Raw genomic sequence first — 18,095 nt, 5'->3', positions numbered from 1 at the left:
CAGAAATCCGAACTACAGTCCTGCTTTTCAACTAAGGTAGGTAAGACTCCACTATCATTACAAGTAAACACACACAGGAGACAGACAGACAGAAGAGATGCTGAGCACAGACACAAGGAGAGAGACACAGACATCTTTCGTGTTAACAGAGTCCTGCTGATCTATCACTTCCAATAGTAGAATATAATAATGTCTGACAAAACAATCAGAATCGCTAAATCACTCTAAGAGTTTCTCATCCCAGTTCCTGACAAAATATGTGTATATCAAACGCAATCAAAATAAATCACTGCTTATAGTTTACATTTCGTGACATTTAGTCAAGTCCCGGGGTTATTCAACATTTGCACGTAGAGTCGATCACAACAAGAGATGGAACGCTTGGAATTAGTGGGCCTCCTCCGAGGCGGTGGGCAGGGCACTTAAAAAATGGATGGGCTTGAAAGTACCTGAAAGTCAGCATCGCTACTAGACCTCACAACTCGTTCATTAGCAAACGATGTCATGCGTTGTACCAAGTGACTATCATTGCGTTTGTATTTCACATAATGTGGATAAATATACTAGATTGGTCACGTAGTTGCTAGAAAACAGTAAAATAGACTATTGGTAGTTAGCTACCAGTAGGCTAGAACTTAAACGAGCATGTGGTGGCACGCATTCCTGTGCTAGAAACTATAAATAGCAATATAACCTTCAAAACATATTGCCATAAGTATTTGTCTATGGTCTCAATGTGAAAAAGATGCCGTAATCAAACTCATTTTAAACGTTTCTAATGTCAGACTCACCTGGAACACACAGCTTCATGGGCGACATGTTTTCAAGAAGAGCAGAACGCAAGCCGATTGGATGTGACCTGAGCTCATGTCTTTTACGGAAAGGTTGGTCCGCCATCTTGTTGTGGTTTTCCGGATAAAGTCAGTGTCTGGTTCTGAATGCATCAAGTCTAAAGCGACCTTCTCTCCGTTCCTTCACCTACACTCATTAGAACTCTCATTAAGATGAGCGCAGACAGGAATAAAGAACGAGAGATGTATCCAGTATCATCAATGGAAATGTATTTGTTTTAGAGCAAATTAGAAAATAGTGTAGCCGGACATGTGAGACAGAAACTAACAGGCAAGAGGAGAGAGAACAGCTGCAGGGCTCGGTTTGTTTGTAATTGCTCCAGAGCTTGCTTGGGCAGGAGCTGAGTACCGGCACCTACATTTTTTCTACTGCCTGAGCTCCTGAACCTCTTATAGAATATTAGCACAAAAGTATTGTGGGCTCCTGCAACTAAATATAAACAATACCGCACCCAAAATGAGTCCCGGCACCTATATCAGTCCAAGTCCAGCACTAAGTTGCTCAATAGTCCAACATACATGTAATCAGCTCAACTCTGCCAAGTCAAGAAATATGCAGCTTGTCAGACAAGGGTCACAGTCATTTGAACGCTCATAAATAATAAGATTCATCTTTATTTATTCCACACAGAACCTAAGCACAGGTCAGCGCATGGAATTAGAATGAGTGGAAGGGGTATAGAACCTCTCCTGAATGAGGACACGCTCTACCAATTCTAAGTCAGCAGTACAGTACAGAACAGGTCCGCCTGCCCCTTTTAACAATAACCACCAATAACCATGATAACATACTGTTGCCGTAGAGCTACAAAATAACAATGAGATTCAATGTTTCCTTTTTCAAACGTGCCCGTCAATGTTTACATACATGTTCACTCAGTGCAAAACTACATGGCAGTAGAAAGCACACTATCATTTTCCCCATTTAGATAAATACTATATATGCTGGTCCTGATTGTTTTTGGATACTGTAAATACCCTATTAGCTGTCCCTATCCTGTGTTTTTTGGATACTGTAAATCCCTGTTAGCCTGGTCCCCTATCCTGTGTGTTTTTGGTCAATTCAAACAATCTTGATCAACTCATATTATGATGATCCGTACAATCCAGTATTACTGATTCCTATTGGCTGTGTAATACTGACGTCTCATGTGGCAGGAAAAAATATATGTGCAGGAAAGCAAAGACATATCAAATCCACCTATAGTGTAATGTGATGTGTGTGAGTGCGTATTTGAAGTGGTGTGTGTATGTATTTATGTATATATATATATAACACACACATATCTGTCTGCGTGTAAACATATAATGTAATGTCACGCTGTGTGTGTGATTATTATTATAACGTGTTCTAGCCCGCACCGACGCCTCCTGACCACGCGGGGGCGCTGGTTCTATTTCTTGCCTTGCCTGGGCAGCCACAGCCTCCATGGCCTTCTTCACTGTCTCCTCGTCTCCCAGGACTGCATGGGCCCTACAGGCTTCAGGTTCTTGTCCAGTTCATACAGGATGGGGATCCCTGTAGGCAGGTTCAACTCCATGATGGCCTCCTCTGACATACCTTGAGGTAAATAACAAGAAAAGTCAACATAACAATCAGAAAAACAACAATACAGTAACATACCATTACTCTGGCATGACCACTGGACATGAGTAAGCGTTGAGATGTAGGGAGGTTCTCTCTCCTCCCTCCTCTCCTCCCATCCATCCCCACCCCTGCCCCTAGTGCCCTACCCTCCAGGTGCTTGACAATGCCTCTGAGACTGTTGCCGTGGGCGGCGTGAGAACCCTCTTCCCGTCCTTGTTTGGGGCACGATTCATCGTTCCAGAAGGGCAGTGCCCGGGCAATAGTGTCCTTCAGGCTCTCACAGGACGGCAGCTGATCCTCCGTCAGGTCGCCATAGCGACGGTCCTGCAGGAAAGAGAATGTTAGTGCTGCAAAGTTCAGTGTATGTGTGCTAAGTGATGTTGTTAGATGTGTGTATGCCTCTATGTGCATGCTTCTGTGTGTGTACCTCTGTGTGCGTACTGAGTGCCTGTCTGTATCCGCATCCTGTGTGTGTGTGTGTGTGTGTGTGTGTGTGTGTGTGTGTCCGCATCCCTCTCACCTGGCTGATGTTGTTGTAGAAGTTGTGCTCCTCCTCCATGGGAGGAGGCGGGGTTCATAGCTCCTCCTCCAGATCTTAACCTGGGCCTCGCCGTGCTTCTCCCTGTCTCTGCCTTGTTGAGCCCGTCAGGCCTCCGTAGTGGCGCTCGTTGAGGCGCCAGGTGCGGTGGACAGGAAGCCACATCTGGTCGATCCCGTCCAGGACAAACCACAGAGTCCGGATGGCTCTCTTCAGGACTGAGGTGTAGCACACGTCAAACTCATAGCCAGCATCTGAGGAGAGAGAGAGAGTAGGTGTTAGAGAGAGAGGTGTGTGGGGGGGGGGTGAGTGTTCAATGAGTGATGTACACATATGGTTCTTTACTTGTGGGTACATCTTAAGTCTCAAGTGGTTTCCTCGTCTCCTTTCTTATCGCACAGAGGTGAAAGAATTACAGGTTACAGTAAATAGCTGGTAGGCATCCACCACCACCATATTACTTATGCAGGTGAAGGAAAGGAGACGACGGAAGATCCCACTGTAGACTAGAGATGACCCCTTAAATTTCCTATGTTAGGGCATCAAGTTGCTTGAGCACACTCCGCCCCCCTGCAAGCAACACACACTCTTCTCTAAGCACCTACCTCTCTCCTCTCTCTCAGATGCTGGCTATGAGTTTGCGTTTGCTACACCTAGTCCTGAAGAAGCCATCCCGGACTCTGTGGTTTGTCCGCTGGACGGGATCGACCAGATTGTGGCTTCCTGTCCACCGACCTGGCGCTCAACTGAGCGCCACTAACGGAGGCCTGACGGGGCTCAACAAGGCAGAGACAGCGGACGAAGCACGGCGAGGCCCAGTTAAGATCTGGAGGAGAGCTATGCACCCCCGCCTCCTCCCATGGAGGAGGAGCACAACTTCTACACAACATCAAGCCAGGTGAGAGGGAATGCGGACACACACACAACACACACACACACACAGCACACACACACGGGATGCGGATACAGAAGGCACTCACGTACCGCACACAGAGGTACACACACAGAAGCATGCACATAGAGGCATACACACATCTACAGAACATCACTGAACTCACTGAACTTTGCAGCACTAACATTCTCTTTCCTGCAGGACCGTCGCTATGGCGACCTGACGGAGGATCAGCTGCCGTCCTGTGAGAGCCTGAAGGACACTATTGCCCGGGCACTGCCCTTCTGGAACGATGAGATCGTGCCCCAAATCAAGGACGGGAAGAGGGTTCTCATCGCCGCCCACGGCAACAGTCTCAGAGGCATTGTCAAGCACCTGGAGGGTAGGTCACTAGGGGCAGCGGGGTGGGGATGGATAGAGGGAGGGAGAGAGAGAGGGAGGGAGAGAGAGAGAACCTCCCTACATCTCAACRCTTACTCATGTTCCAGTGGTCATGCCAGAGTAATGGTATGTTACTGATATTGTTGTTTTTCTGATTGTTATTGTTGACTTGTTCTTGTTATTTACCTCAAGGTATGTCAGAGGAGGCCATCATGGAGTTGAACCTGCCTACAGGGATCCCCATCCTGTATGAACTGGACAAGAACCTGAAGCCTGTAGGGCCCATGCAGTTCCTGGGAGACGAGGAGACAGTGAAGAAGGCCATGGAGGCTGTGGCTGCCCAGGGCAAGGCCAAGAAATAGATACAGCGCCCCCGCGTGGTCAGGAGGCGTCGGTGCGGCTAGAACACGTTATAATAATAATCACACACACAGCGTGACATTACATTATCATGTTTACACGCAGACAGATATGTGTGTGTATATATATATATATACATAAATACATACACACACACTTCAAATACGCACTCACACACATCACATTACACTATAGGTGGATTTGATAGGTCTTTGCTTTCCTGCACATATATTTTTCCTGCACATTGAGACGTCAGTATTACACAGCCAATAGGAATCAGTAATACTGGATTGTACGGATCATCATAATATGAGTTGATCAAGATTGTTTGAATTGACCAAAAACACACAGGATAGGGACCAGCTAACAGGGTATTTACAGTATCCAAAAACACAGGATAGGGACCAGCTAATAGGGTATTTACAGTATCCAAAAACAATCAGGACCAGCATATATAGTATTTATCTAAATGGGGAAAATGATAGTGTGCTTTCTACTGCCATGTAGTTTTGCACTGAGTGAACATGTATGTAAACATTGACGGGCACGTTTGAAAAAGGAAACATTGAATCTCATTTTATTGTTGTAGCTCTACGGCAACAGTATGTTATCATGGTTATGGTGGTTATTGTTAAAAGGGGCAGGCGGACCTGTTCTGTACTGTACTGCTGACCTTAGAATGGTAGAGCGGGTGCCTCATTCAGGAGAGGTTCTATACCCCTTCCACTCATTCTAATTCCATGCTGCTGACCTGTGCTTAGTGTTCTGTGTGGAATAAAAAAGATGAATCTTATATATTTTATGAGCTGTCAAATGACTGTGACCCTTGTCTGTTTCACAAGCTGCATATTTCTTGACTTGGCAGAGTTGAGCTGATTACATGTATGTTGGACTATTGAGCAACTTAGTGCTGGACTTGGACTGATATAGGTGCCGGGACTCATTTTGGGTGCCGTATTGTTTATATTTAGTTGCAGGAGCCCCACATAACTTTTTGTGCTAATATTCTATAAGAGGTTCAGGAGCTCAGGCAGTAGAAAAATGTAGGGCCGGTACTCAGCTCCGCCCAAGTCAAGCTCTGGAGCAATTACAACAAACCTGAGCCCTGCAGCTGTTCTCTCTCTCCTCTTGCCTGTTATTTTCTGTCTCACTGTCCGGCTACACTATTTCTAATTTGCTCTAAAACAAATACATTTCCCATTGATGATACTGGATACATCTCTCGTTCTTTATTCCTGTCTGCGCTCATCTTAAATGAGAGTTCTAATGAGTGTAGGTGAAGGAACGGAGAGAAGGTCGTTTTAGACTTGATGCATTCAGAACCAGGACACTGACTTTATCCGGAAAACCACACAAAGATGGCGGACAAACCTTTCCGTCAAAGACATGAGCTCAGGTCACATCCAATCGGCTTGCGTTCTGCTCTTCTTGAAAACATGTCGCCCATGAAGCTGTGTGTTCCAGGTGAGTCTGACATTAGAAACGTTTAAATGAGTTGATAACGGCATTCTTTTCACATTTGAGACCATTAGACAAATACGTTAGGCAATATGTTTTTGAAGGTTATATTGCTATTTATAGTTTTCTAGCACAGGAAATGCGTGCCACCACATGCTCGTTTAAGTTCTAGCCTAGCTCGGTAGCTAACTAGCTCACATAGTCTATTTTACTGTTTTCTAGCTAACTAGCGTGACCTAATCTAGTGTATTTATTCCACATTATGTGAAATACAAACGCAATGCATAGTCACTTGGTACAACGCATGACATCGTTTGCTAAATTACGAGTTTGTGAGGTCTAGCTAGCGATGCTGACTTTCAGGTACTTTTCAAGCCCATCACATTTTTTTAAGTGCCCTGCCCACCGCCTCGGGGAGGAGCCCACTAATTCCAAGCGTTCCATCTCTTGTTGTGATCGACTCTACGTGCAAATGTTGAATTAACCCCGGGGACTTGGACTAAATGTCAGCGAAATGTAAACTATAAGGGCAGTGATTTATTTTGATTGTCGTTTGATATACACATATGTTTGTCAGGAACTGGGATGAGAAACTCTTAGAGTGATTTAGCGATTCTGATTGTTTTTGTCAGACTATTATTATATTCTACTATTGGGAATGTGATAGATCAGCAGGACTCTGTTAACACGAAACATGTCTGTCTCTCTACCCCTGTCTCTCTCCCTGTGTCTGTGTCTCTACCCATCTCTGTCTGTCTGTCTCCCTGTGTGTGTTTACTTGTAATGATAGTGGATGTCTTACCTACCTTAGTTGAAAGCAGCGACTGTAAGTCTCTGGATATCTGCAAAAAGTAAAAATGTTTCTCACCCTGTGTGTGTATACATCTCTCTCTCCCTGTGTGGTGTGTGTGCAGGTGATAGACTATGCAGCACAGAAGACTGTATGCCCGGTACTGGGGTGTACCTACGACACGGCTACATCTACTCCTCGCTAGCAGGCTACGTACTCAGGAAGAACGAAGGAGAGGAGGTGAGACCGGGGGCAGCGAGCGAATTAGGGATGTATTTACATTAGTCACAGAACATAACAAAATTTGTCTCGTGCTAAATATTTACTTAAAAACCTTTTGCAAAAAACAACAGTTTCTATCTTGGATAAATCCAGGTGTTTCCTCTACCCCGTATCCGTTGTTATCTAGAGTAAACAGTAAACAACCTAAAACAGCCAACACATTTTGCCTAACAAGTCCTGCCACGTACCACTGAACACACCCCGGGTTTTCCGTCAGCGTCTTTTACAGCACTTAACAACACCTTGGTCTTTCTGAACCTCAGCGCTGATATAGCCTGCTTTATGGGAGATTACTTCTTGTCGTATGGGTTGTCTTACCATCTTTTTCAACATTATTGACTAACCATGACACCCCAAAATGATACTATGATGAAGCGTAGTAGATCCACGAAAGCTGTGACGGGGAGGAGATGAGAGGAGGTGAAAGGAGGCCAGGACGGGGATTAGAGGGAGAGTGGCTGGTTTATTGGCCATGGAGGGAAAGCACGTGTGCGCGCGGCTGGGTCCATTGGAACACTTGGATCATGTTTCCAATCGCGATTATTAAGTGGATTGTAACATTCCTGGAAGTAGAGAAACCACTCCAGGTTTGTTCACTTGGAACCCCTGAGGAATTATGCGGTGTTGTGGGAACGAAATGTAACATGTTCACACCTTAATCCTTCCTTGTCTTTACATTGACACTTCAGTCGTGTGTGTGTGTGTGTGTGTGTCTGCAGCTACCAGTCATCTCGGTGGTGAGAGAAACCGAGGCTCAGCTACTACCAGATGTAGGAGCCATAGTCACCTGTAAGGTGAGGTTTGGAGAGCTCTTGACGTGCGTGTGTCAACTTTTTCTACACCCTGGTAGTTGTTGTAGACCTACGTAGTGCTAAATAGCAGTGCGTATCACCTGGGTTAAACCGGACAGAATAATTTTGAGGCTTGATAGATGAGGTGCTCTTGTCACTGATCCAAGCTCTCAACAATAGGTGTGTGTGTGTTTAACCTCACTGATAACAGCCCTGATCGGTCTCCCTTCCTGTCCAGGTGACCAGTATCAACCCCAGGTTTGCCAAGGTCCACATCCTCTACGTTGGTTCCACACCACTGAAGGACCGTTTTAGAGGAACCATCAGGTAACAGGGATTGTCTTATTACTGTTATTCTCATGGAGTGTCCCAAATGCCACTCTAGTCCCTATTCAGTGTACTACTTTTGTCTGGGGTCCAAATGGCAACCTATGGGCTCTGGTCACAAGTAGTACACTACATAGGATACCATATGGGATTATATAGGRAATGGGATGCCATTTGGGACTATATAGGGAATAGGATGCCATTTGGGACTATATAGGGAATGGGATGCCATTTGGGACTATATAGGGAATAGGATGCCATTTGGGACTATATAGGGAATGGGATGCCATTTGGGACTATATAGCGAATAGGATGCCATAACTGTCAAGACTGTTCAAAACTAATCTACTGTTTACTACACTAATATACACAGGAAAGAAGATGTACGAGCAACAGAAAAAGACAGGGTATGTTTTTGAATCAATCTAAAGTTCCCCCACTGTTTGACCAACATATTTTATATTGTGAAAATATCATTTTTGGTATGGCGTCATACCGTCTGATGCTGTTTGTCATACCGTCTGATGCTGTTTGTCATAACCGTCTGTGCTGTTTGTCATGGCGTCATACCGTCTGTGCTAGTTTGTCATGGCGTCATACCGTCTGATGCTGTTTGTCATGGTGTCATATCGTCTGTGTGTGTTTGTCATGGCGTCATACCGTCTGATGCTGTTTGTCATACGTCTTGCTGTTTGTCATGGCGTCATACCGTCTGATGCTGTTTGTCATGGCGTCATACCGTCTGATGCTGTTTGTCATGGTGTCATATCGTCTGTTGCTGTTTGTCATGGCGTCATACCGTCTGATGCTGTTTGTCATGGTGTCATATCGTCTGTTGCTGTTTGTCATGGCGCTCATACCGTCTGATGCTGTTTGACATGGCGTCATATCGTCTGATGCTGTTTGTCATGGCGTCATATCGTCTGATGCTGTTTGTCATGGCGTCATACCGTCTGATTCTGTTTGTCATGGCGTCATACCGTCTGATGCTGTTGTCATGGCGTCATACGTCTGATGAGGTTTGTCATGGCGTCTGATGTGTTTGTCATGGCGTCATACCGTCTGATGCGTGTTTGCAGGTCATACGTCTGATGCTGTTTGTCATGGCGTCATACCGTCTGATGCTGTTTGTCATGGCGTCATACCGTCTGATGCTGTTTGTCAATACCGTCTGATGCTGTTTGTCATGGCGTCATACCCGTCTGATGCTGTTTGTCATGGCGTCATACCGTCTGATGCTGTTTGTCATGGCGTCATATCGTCTGATGCTGTTTGTCATGGCGTCATATCGTCTGATGCTGTTTGTCATGGCGTCATATCGTCTGATGCTGTTTGTCATGGCGTCATACCGTCTGATGCTGTTTGTCTATGGTGTCATACGGTCTGTTGCTGTTTGTCATGGCGTCATACCGTCTGATGCTGTTTGTCATGGCGTCATAGCGTCTGATGCGTTTGTCATGACGTCATACCGTCTGAGTCTGTTTGTCATGGCGTCATCGTCTTAGCTCATTCTTGAATTGTAATAGACTGGAACCACTATAACCTTTGACCTCTGTTCCAGGTGGAGACGTATAAAAGCTTCCGTCCTGGAGACATCGTCCTGGCTAAAGTCGTATCCTTCCATTTGACAGTCTTTCCAATTCAGTAACTAGGTAGTACACAGGGACATCAACCAGTGACTGATGTTGCTTTCACCATATTCACAATTTGACATTTAATCAATGTTAGACCAGCCAAACAGAACGCACCAAACCACTGATCTACCAATCACCTTGCATCCCAAATAACTACTATCTATGTGATCCAGATGACTGGTTCTGTGCCTTTCCAAGTGTTGTCCTTATACCTCCCGACCCCCAGATCTCCCTGGGAGACGTCCAGTCCAACTACTTGTTGACCACAGCAGAGAACGAGCTGGGGTGGTGGTAGCCCACAGCGAAGCAGGTGACTGGTCACATGACAACAACACTGCTGTTCTTAGCCCAGGGCTGTCCTTAACCCTAGGTTACCCTCCTTAACACAACCCTTGGTTATCTAAAACCAACTGACACTTTTGTCAAGTAGTATATTTCTGTTTCCTCCACTCAGGAGCCCAGATGGTGTCTATCAGTAGTATATTTCTGTTCCCCTCTCAGGAGCCCAGGTGGTGCCTATCAGTAGTATATTTTGTTTTCCTCCACTCAGGAGCCCAGATGGTGCCTATCAGTAGTATATTTCTGTTTCCCTCTCAGGAGCCCAGATGGTGCTATCAGCTGGTGTGAGATGCAGTGCCCGCGGACGCACGCCAAGAGTTCCGCAAGGTGCCCAGGTGCAACCTGAGTACCTGCAGGCCTGAGCAGGGACCAGCGGGCGGCGTGCACCCCACACCTCTCCAGCCCCCCGGCAGGGACCCTTTCCCTCCTCAAGGAACACACAGCTTCCCTATCTCTGACAGAGACAAACACACTCACACTTGGGATTGTAAACAATGCATTGTGAGTACAAAGGACCAAAATATCTAGAGGTCATGTACACGAATCCATGGGTATTGACTTGACACACACACACAGAGCCTTATGTTCAGGGGGATACCTCTACACACACGCACACAGAGCCTTATGTTCAGGGATACCTCGACACACACACACAGAGCTTATGTTCGGGGGGATACCTCAACAGTAGATTCCTCCCTCCACAACCTACAGCAAGGCAGCATGTTTCTCTCCTGGTTCTACAAAGCTACAGTAGAGGTGCAGGATTTTGCTCCAACTCAGCACTAGGACACCTGATTCAAATGGTCACTGGGGCCTTGATTGGCTGAATCAGTCTCGTTAGTGCTGGGCTGGAACACAAGCCTGCACCCATGTACCCCTTCAGAAGCAGGAATAAATAACACTGATCTGGGGTTACCTTCTGATCCATACCCTTCTCCTCTGAAGTGTGCTCTCATGTATCCCCCATGGATTTACTAGCATATGTCTTCCACCAGTCCTTTCCTTTTAAATCCATGAGGGGTAGTGAATGAGTGCACACTTTTGTGGGGGGAAAGGGTGTAGAATCAGACCACAGCCCTGGTGTGACAGTCACCAGTACAGACAGGCCCAATTCCAAATCGACCCTTAAACCCTACACGCTAGTGAGTAGGGCTTGATTTGGCTTGGGCCTTAGACGGCTAACACTTGGGATGTTGAAGTAAAGCGCTGGAATTGAAACTGTCATTTTGTGGCGGCACCGTTAAAGACTCATACGACCACGTGGTCCTTTCTGCACCAAGTCAGAGAGATGGAGATGTCTTGTTGGTTTCTCTGAGTTGTTTCTTCTGTCGTTTCAAAACATACTTCTTTGTTTCTTTGTCTCATTCTTCCTGTACTTGTCAGCAGAGGCACGTGTTTTTATGAGTCAAATAAAGTGAATACCAAAGTGCATCATGTATGAACTACTCAACCTATTCCAATGTTACTTATTTACCTGTGTTATCAGAAAGGTAATTTGAAGATTTCTTTATTTTGATGAAATCCTTTAAATAATAGAGAGCCCAACTGACCATCATTCATAGATGTCCATTTGTTGACTGTGTGTAACAATTCTATGCTGTTTAAATGTGTCTAATTGACAGCTTATCACCTGCCAGTTTTTATCATGTCATGTTCAGTTAAGGCATTAGTTGACCTAGACAATTACCTATATAGTACACTACAGGGCCACTGGTCAAAAGTAGTGCACTACAGGGCCCACAGGCCGCTGGTCAAAAGTAGTGCACTACAGGGCCACAGGCCGCTGGTCAAAAGTAGTGCGCTACAGGGCCCACAGGCCGCTGGTCAAAAGTAGTGCGCCATTCAGGATGCCAACACCTCATATGATACTGGACCAGTCAGAAACACACAGCTCTGCTCTCATTGGTACCACAGGTGGATAGGTGCAGCTTTCAGTTCAATCAATGTCAGCAGCTTTATGTCACACAGTACTCCTATACACTGAACAAAAATATACATGTGTTGGTCCCATGTTTCATGAGCTGAAATAAAAGATCCCAGAAATGTTCCATACACACAAATGTTATCTATCATTGTGCACACATTAACATCCATGTTAGTGAGCATTTCTCAGCATGGTCATTACACAGGTGCACCTTGTGGCGGGGGCAAAAGACCACTCTAAAATGTGCAGTTTTGTCACAACACAATGCCACAGATATCTACGTTTTTTGAGGGTGTGTGCAATTGGCATGCTGACTACAGGAATGTACACCAGAGCTGTTGCCAAAGATTTGAATTTTCATTTCTCTACATAAGCAGCCTCCAATGTCATTTTTGAGAGTTTGTCAGTATCCAACCAACCTCACAACCACAGACCCCGTGTAACCAAGCCAGCCCAGGACCTCGACGTTCAGTCTTCACCTGCGGGATCGTCTGAGACCATCCACCCGGACAGCTGATAAAACGGAGTATTTCTGTCTGTAATAAAGCATCTGTGGGGAAAATCCCCTTCTGATTGGCAGGGCCTGGTCCCCAGTGGGTGGGCCTATGCACCCCTGCCCAGTCATGTGAAATCTATAGATTAGGTCCTAATGAATTTATTTCTGATTTCCTGATTTAACTTATTAAAATCATTATAATTTTTGTTACCAGTCAAAAGTTTGGACACACCTCATTTTCTTTATTTTTTTTAACCTTTTTCTACATTGTAGAATAATAGTGAAGACATCAAAACTATCAAATAACACATATGGAATCATGTAGTACCAAAAAAGTGTTCAACAAATCAAAATATATTTGCCAAGAGTGTGCAAAGCTGTCATCAAGGCAAAGGGTGGCTACTTTGAAGAATCTCAAATATATTTAGATTTGTTTAATACTTTTTTGGTTTACATGTTCCATATGTGTTATTTGATAGTTTTGATGTCTTCACTATTATTCTACAATGTAGAAAAATGTTTAAAAAAATAAAGAAAAACCCTGTAATGAGTAGGTGGTCCAAACTTTTGACTGGTACCGTATATACATTCATAAACACTCCATCCACAGACAGACACTCCCAAGACTCTGCAAAAGAAAGGTACACACACACTCATCCACATCCGTTTGGGATGCTAGACACACTCAGAGCGTCCCGACTCAATCATCGAAGCGCACCGATCGGGTTTTGTTGATGTCAATCGAAGACTTCTTATTGGACGGCGCCGAGAACCCAAGTCCCGCCCCCTCCGTGAAGTCCATGCGGCGCGACTGAGCGCGCTCAAATTCCCCAGTAGGCCTTGCTGCAAGCTCTGCTGTCCGTCTTTAGTCAGCGCCATGTTGGCCCGCCCTCCCGTCGCACCGCTCGTTGCCATTGGCTGCCCGCTCTTCTTGAAGCCGCCCATCAACCGCAGGAACTTACTATGTTGGTCGGAACTGTCAAACTGGGCAGTGCCCCACTGGCCCAAACCCTGGAAGGGAAGAAGAACAATGTTTGTAATATTTATATTCGACATAATGATTTGTAACAGAAGAGTTGGTATGTCCCCATATTTGGGATACACCTTGGTGTCCTGACATCGTAAGAGTACTGACCGATGGTACCGGTGCTGCTTTGAGTTGGACTGGATTGGACTTCTGGTCGATCTCATTCTGCAGGGCCAGGCGTCTCCCCTATGGAATATAATAGGACCATAGTTTTATATGAAGGCCATGTTATAGAGTACACAACATATACTGTATAGTCCATGTTATATAGTACAAACATATACTCTATAGTACACAACATATACTCTATAGTCCATGTTATATAGTACACACATATACTCTGTATATGGTACACAACATATAGTCTATACATGTGGTTGGTATTCTATTTACTGTACTCCTAGTCTAAAATATAAAAAATACTCAAATCCACGTGTGCTTCAATGGCTGCCCATTTGATTTTTTGACCAGTTATTGGCAAAAGATCTGATCATTGGCAAAACAGCAGAATCACTTTGCAATCACTTGGGCGATCCCTGACACAGACCAGGGTATTACGTAATCAGTATAGAGCATGTATATTGGTTGGTGTGTGTCCAGCATGTTTGACTGCAGCACTGTGTTAATCAATGACAACAGCATTCACTAATAAGCATTTGTATAATATAATGCATTCATCATTTATTCATAAATAGTTACATAATCAATATACAATGTTTAACTCAAACCAGGAAGAAATTACATTTATCTTTCTCACAGTGACAGAGGGATGGAATGGAGACTTGGATTGGTGGGCTGGCAAGTGGGATTCACAGGTCCAAACAGATCTAATGGGTCGTTAGCGATCTACCTGATCAATATGGATCTCGAAGGCGTTTCCCCTGGTCTCCGACAGGAAAACCACGTCCGTCTGGTCCCTCTGCGGGTTGGAGCAAAACAACATATCAGACAACTACAGACCTTCATACTGATACTGTCAGTGTTTTAATGCCTTTAAGTAGAAACAATTAAGTAAGAAAGTCAACACTGTTTTACCCATTCAATTGTTGGGAGCATATTTAATTAACCGTTAACTATTCTGTTAGTCGGCACCTCCAGCATTTGGGCGTGTCAGTGCATGCTTTTTCAATACTTTCAACAAGGACACCCCTTTCAAATGGCTCTAGAATCAGGGCACCTTCCATAGACAAACATTGTGGACCGTTTCAGATAGAAATGTCAGGAATAGAGCCGACATGATTCCTCATTCTACATGTCAGAGAGACATGTTTGTTCTACATCATATATGTCTATCTGAACGTTCCACAACGTTGTACCCTGCTGAAGGAGTCCCATGATTTGTGATCTCTTCACCTCTGACCCTTAACCCCTTTAACTCACCTCCTGGTCTTCAGGGGCGCAGCTCTCCACCTTTATCTTCTTTTTCCCCTTCGTCGGAATCTTCTTCCCTTTCTTGTGAGGGGTGCTGCCCTCCATTTCTGTCTCTACCCAGAGGAGCTCTTCTTCACCTTTTTCCTTCCCTCGCTCTCTCCGCTCTCCGCCTGTTCCACTACTCCTTTCGTATCCACCCTTTTCGTCTGTTTGGGCTTCCGCTTGTCCACCACCTCACATCCTCCTTGTCTGTTAGTGCAGAGCCTTTCTCTTCTTCATCTTGCCCTCCTCCTTTCCTTCCGTCTCCATGGTGGTGTCTGCAGCGCTGCTGGAGGACTTGGGTTTCTTCTTCTTGGTGTTATTCTGTTCCTCCTCCTGTACTGCTATGTAGCCTCAGCTCCCTTCTTCTTCTTTACTACCACTTCTTTCTCTGCCTCTCCGCTCTCTTTCTCTCGATTGCTCTCTCTTACCCTTCTTTTTCTTCTTCGTCTCCCCTCTTCCTCCTCCTGACTCTCCTCAGTTGGTTCAGCAGCTTTAGGGATCTTTTTCACTTTCTTTTCTTCCTCTGTTTTTCCTTCTTTTCTCGCCTTCCTTTATTTCTATCACCTCTCCTTCCTCTACCTTGACAACGCTGATCTCTGTCTCTTCTGCCTGAGAGAGCTTCTTTTTTTCTGCTTCGGCCCATTTCCACTACTCCTTTTCTGTCCTTTAATTCACTCTGTTCTGTCTCTACCTCCGTTTTAACAGTGTTAACACCTTTATGTTTCTTCTTCTTCTGGCCGCACCTTCTGTCATTTCCATTAGTCATGGCTTCCTCACCGCTGATGTCAGTCCCAGACGACAACTTCTTCTTCTTCTGGCCGCACCTTCTGTCATTTCCATTAGTCATGGCTTCCTCACCGCTGATGTCAGTCCCAGACGACAACTTCTTCTTCTTCTTCTTCCCTTTCTGTTTCCTCCTGCTCTCTTCCGTATTCCCCATTCCCCATTGGATGACACCTGCTCTTCTTCTACCAGAGTCTACTTTCGTCTTCATCCTTACGTTATTCCCTTGGTTTATGGAAGTGTTTTCTGAGATCTCTTCCTCAGCGTGGGTGTCCTTCCCACTCTTCTTGTTCGTCTTCTTCATGGTAACCATCCTGTTGCCTGTGTCGGCTTGGACCATCTGAGAAAAAATAAACATCCCACAATATGTATCTGTTTGAAAGAAGCAGCCACTTCAAAGGACATAGTAGAGAATGCATTTTAGGTTTAAAATGGACACAATATTGGTATTGACAGTGTCCTAAATGGAACCCTATTTTCTATATAGTGCACTTCTTCTGACCCAATGTGTCCTGGTTCAAAGGTGGTGCACTAAATAGGGGATATGGTGGCATTTGGGATGCAGTCAGTGTCATTTTGGTGAGCAACACAGAACCAGATACAAACCAGTGATCTGACCGAAACCGTGGACAGGGACTCCTTGTCTATCTCCCTCTGTAGGGCCAGACGTTGAGCCTACAGGGGATAAAGCCTGGATTAAAAACTAACAGTACACTTTTACAGTAGATGTTGGCTCAAGTACTATGTTTCATAGGTTGTCTATCCAAATTGGCAGCCAATCCCAGCACATGTGGAGGAAGGGGTCTTAAAATCAGTGATTCACATACACTGACTGGTCATCAATTGATAACGATTGTTGTTGATGTGATTTGATAAATTGATAATGTGATTTATTTTATGGTGATCTCATCTAACGTTAGCTACCTGATCAATAAAGACCTTTGCCACGGTGTTGTATCTTCCCGTCTTCTCGGACACGAAAACCACTTCGTCATGAAAAGCCGTCTGCAGAATCAAACACAGCCAGTTCAGTTAACGCAGGTAAGTTATACAAAACAATAACATTTACCAGTCTATTTGCCTAGGTTATAAGGTAGTTTACAAAACAACTAGTTCAGTGTAAGTCAAGTTATGCTYGCAAGCAGCATCGATTGAATGTGTGCATGGGGTGTTAAGGGTTAGCTAGCTTGCCATGTTAGCTGGCCAAATAACCGTCACCGGTGATAAAACACTTTGCAACGGGTGAGCACAGCGACTCGATACTTGAAAGACTACTTGAACGCTTGATCATTCAATATTTAGAAATAACGGCATTAAAGTTGACTTACTTTGAAGACTCACGTAGAAACGTGTGTACACCAGTGCTGTACTGCTCCTTGACCCGGAAGTACTGTCAGATTCTCTTCTAGTAATCGTCCTCGTGTGTCTATAGCAACAAAGCTCAACGGCACGCTCCTTCTGTCCCTCTCTTATCTCTGATTCTCTCCCTTCTTTACACCTCGTATTTTTCTTTATCTTTATCTTTCCTCTCTCTCATATGCTGTGTGTGTGTGTGAGAGAGAGAGAGAGAGTCAAATGGTTCTCTCTCTCAAAAACGTGCAGAACAACATATCCAATCAGAGCAGAGCTCTGGAAAGCCCATGTGCTTATTGCTCCACTACTTTTGACCAGAGTTCCCTTGTGGATGCAGCCATGCAATGTGGGCAAACACTCACTCCATAATTGCTCACACACACATACATTTATACTGACTCTACACACACACACGACTTATATAAAATCATCATATTACACTGCTGCTGTTCTGTTTATCATATATCCTGATGCCTAGTCACATTACCCCTATATATATCTACTTCTATAGATCCAGTATCCCTGCACATTGTAAATATTGTACTGAACTGACCCTGTATATAGTACGCTTACCCCTATACATATCTACCTCTATAGATCCAGTATCCCTGCACATTGTAAATATGGTACTGGAACTGACCCTGTATATAGTATGCTTACCCTATACATATCTACCTCTATAGATCCAGTATCCCTGCACATTGTAAATATGGTACTGGAACTGACCCTGTATATAGTATGCTTACCCCTATACATATCTACCTCTATAGATCCAGTATCCCTGCACATTGTAAATATGGTACTGGAACTGACCCTGTATATAGTATGCTTACCCCTATACATATCTACCTCTATAGATCCAGTATCC

General features: G+C 44.8%; 3 protein-coding genes and 1 pseudogene across 3 annotated transcripts; 2 read left to right on the top strand and 2 right to left on the bottom strand.

Annotated features, from left to right (window-relative positions):
- Positions 1–1,381: 1,381 nt before the first annotated feature.
- LOC111969096 (phosphoglycerate mutase 1-like) lies at positions 1,382–3,433 on the bottom strand (annotated as a pseudogene).
- A 7-nt stretch (positions 3,434–3,440) lies between these two features.
- On the top strand, positions 3,441–5,433 carry LOC111969290 (phosphoglycerate mutase 1). The gene is given in 7 exon segments (XM_023995325.2): positions 3,441–3,446; positions 3,516–3,615; positions 3,618–3,629; positions 3,632–3,820; positions 3,823–3,875; positions 4,071–4,251; positions 4,443–5,433. Coding segments are annotated over 7 exon segments (711 nt in total). The 3' UTR covers positions 4,613–5,433.
- A 533-nt stretch (positions 5,434–5,966) lies between these two features.
- exosc1 (exosome component 1) lies at positions 5,967–11,660 on the top strand. Its single transcript, XM_023995326.2, is given in 11 exon segments — positions 5,967–6,074; positions 6,983–7,098; positions 7,860–7,934; positions 8,170–8,258; positions 8,632–8,665; positions 9,820–9,870; positions 10,119–10,170; positions 10,173–10,202; positions 10,347–10,359; positions 10,493–10,558; positions 10,560–11,660. Coding segments are annotated over 11 exon segments (666 nt in total). The 5' UTR covers positions 5,967–5,968; the 3' UTR covers positions 10,594–11,660.
- Positions 10,955–17,474, bottom strand: knop1 (lysine-rich nucleolar protein 1). The gene is given in 8 exon segments (XM_070445387.1): positions 10,955–13,485; positions 13,488–13,662; positions 13,787–13,864; positions 14,529–14,597; positions 15,059–16,214; positions 16,481–16,549; positions 16,799–16,879; positions 17,203–17,474. Coding segments are annotated over 5 exon segments (552 nt in total). The 5' UTR covers positions 15,155–16,214; positions 16,481–16,549; positions 16,799–16,879; positions 17,203–17,474; the 3' UTR covers positions 10,955–13,351.
- Positions 17,475–18,095: the final 621 nt, after the last annotated feature.

Source organism: Salvelinus sp. IW2-2015, linkage group LG10, assembly GCF_002910315.2.
Source record: "Salvelinus sp. IW2-2015 linkage group LG10, ASM291031v2, whole genome shotgun sequence".
In the NCBI taxonomy this organism is placed as follows: domain Eukaryota; kingdom Metazoa; phylum Chordata; class Actinopteri; order Salmoniformes; family Salmonidae; genus Salvelinus; species Salvelinus sp. IW2-2015.
Note: the sequence above shows the minus strand (reverse complement) of the source record. Positions and strands in the feature narration are given on the sequence as shown.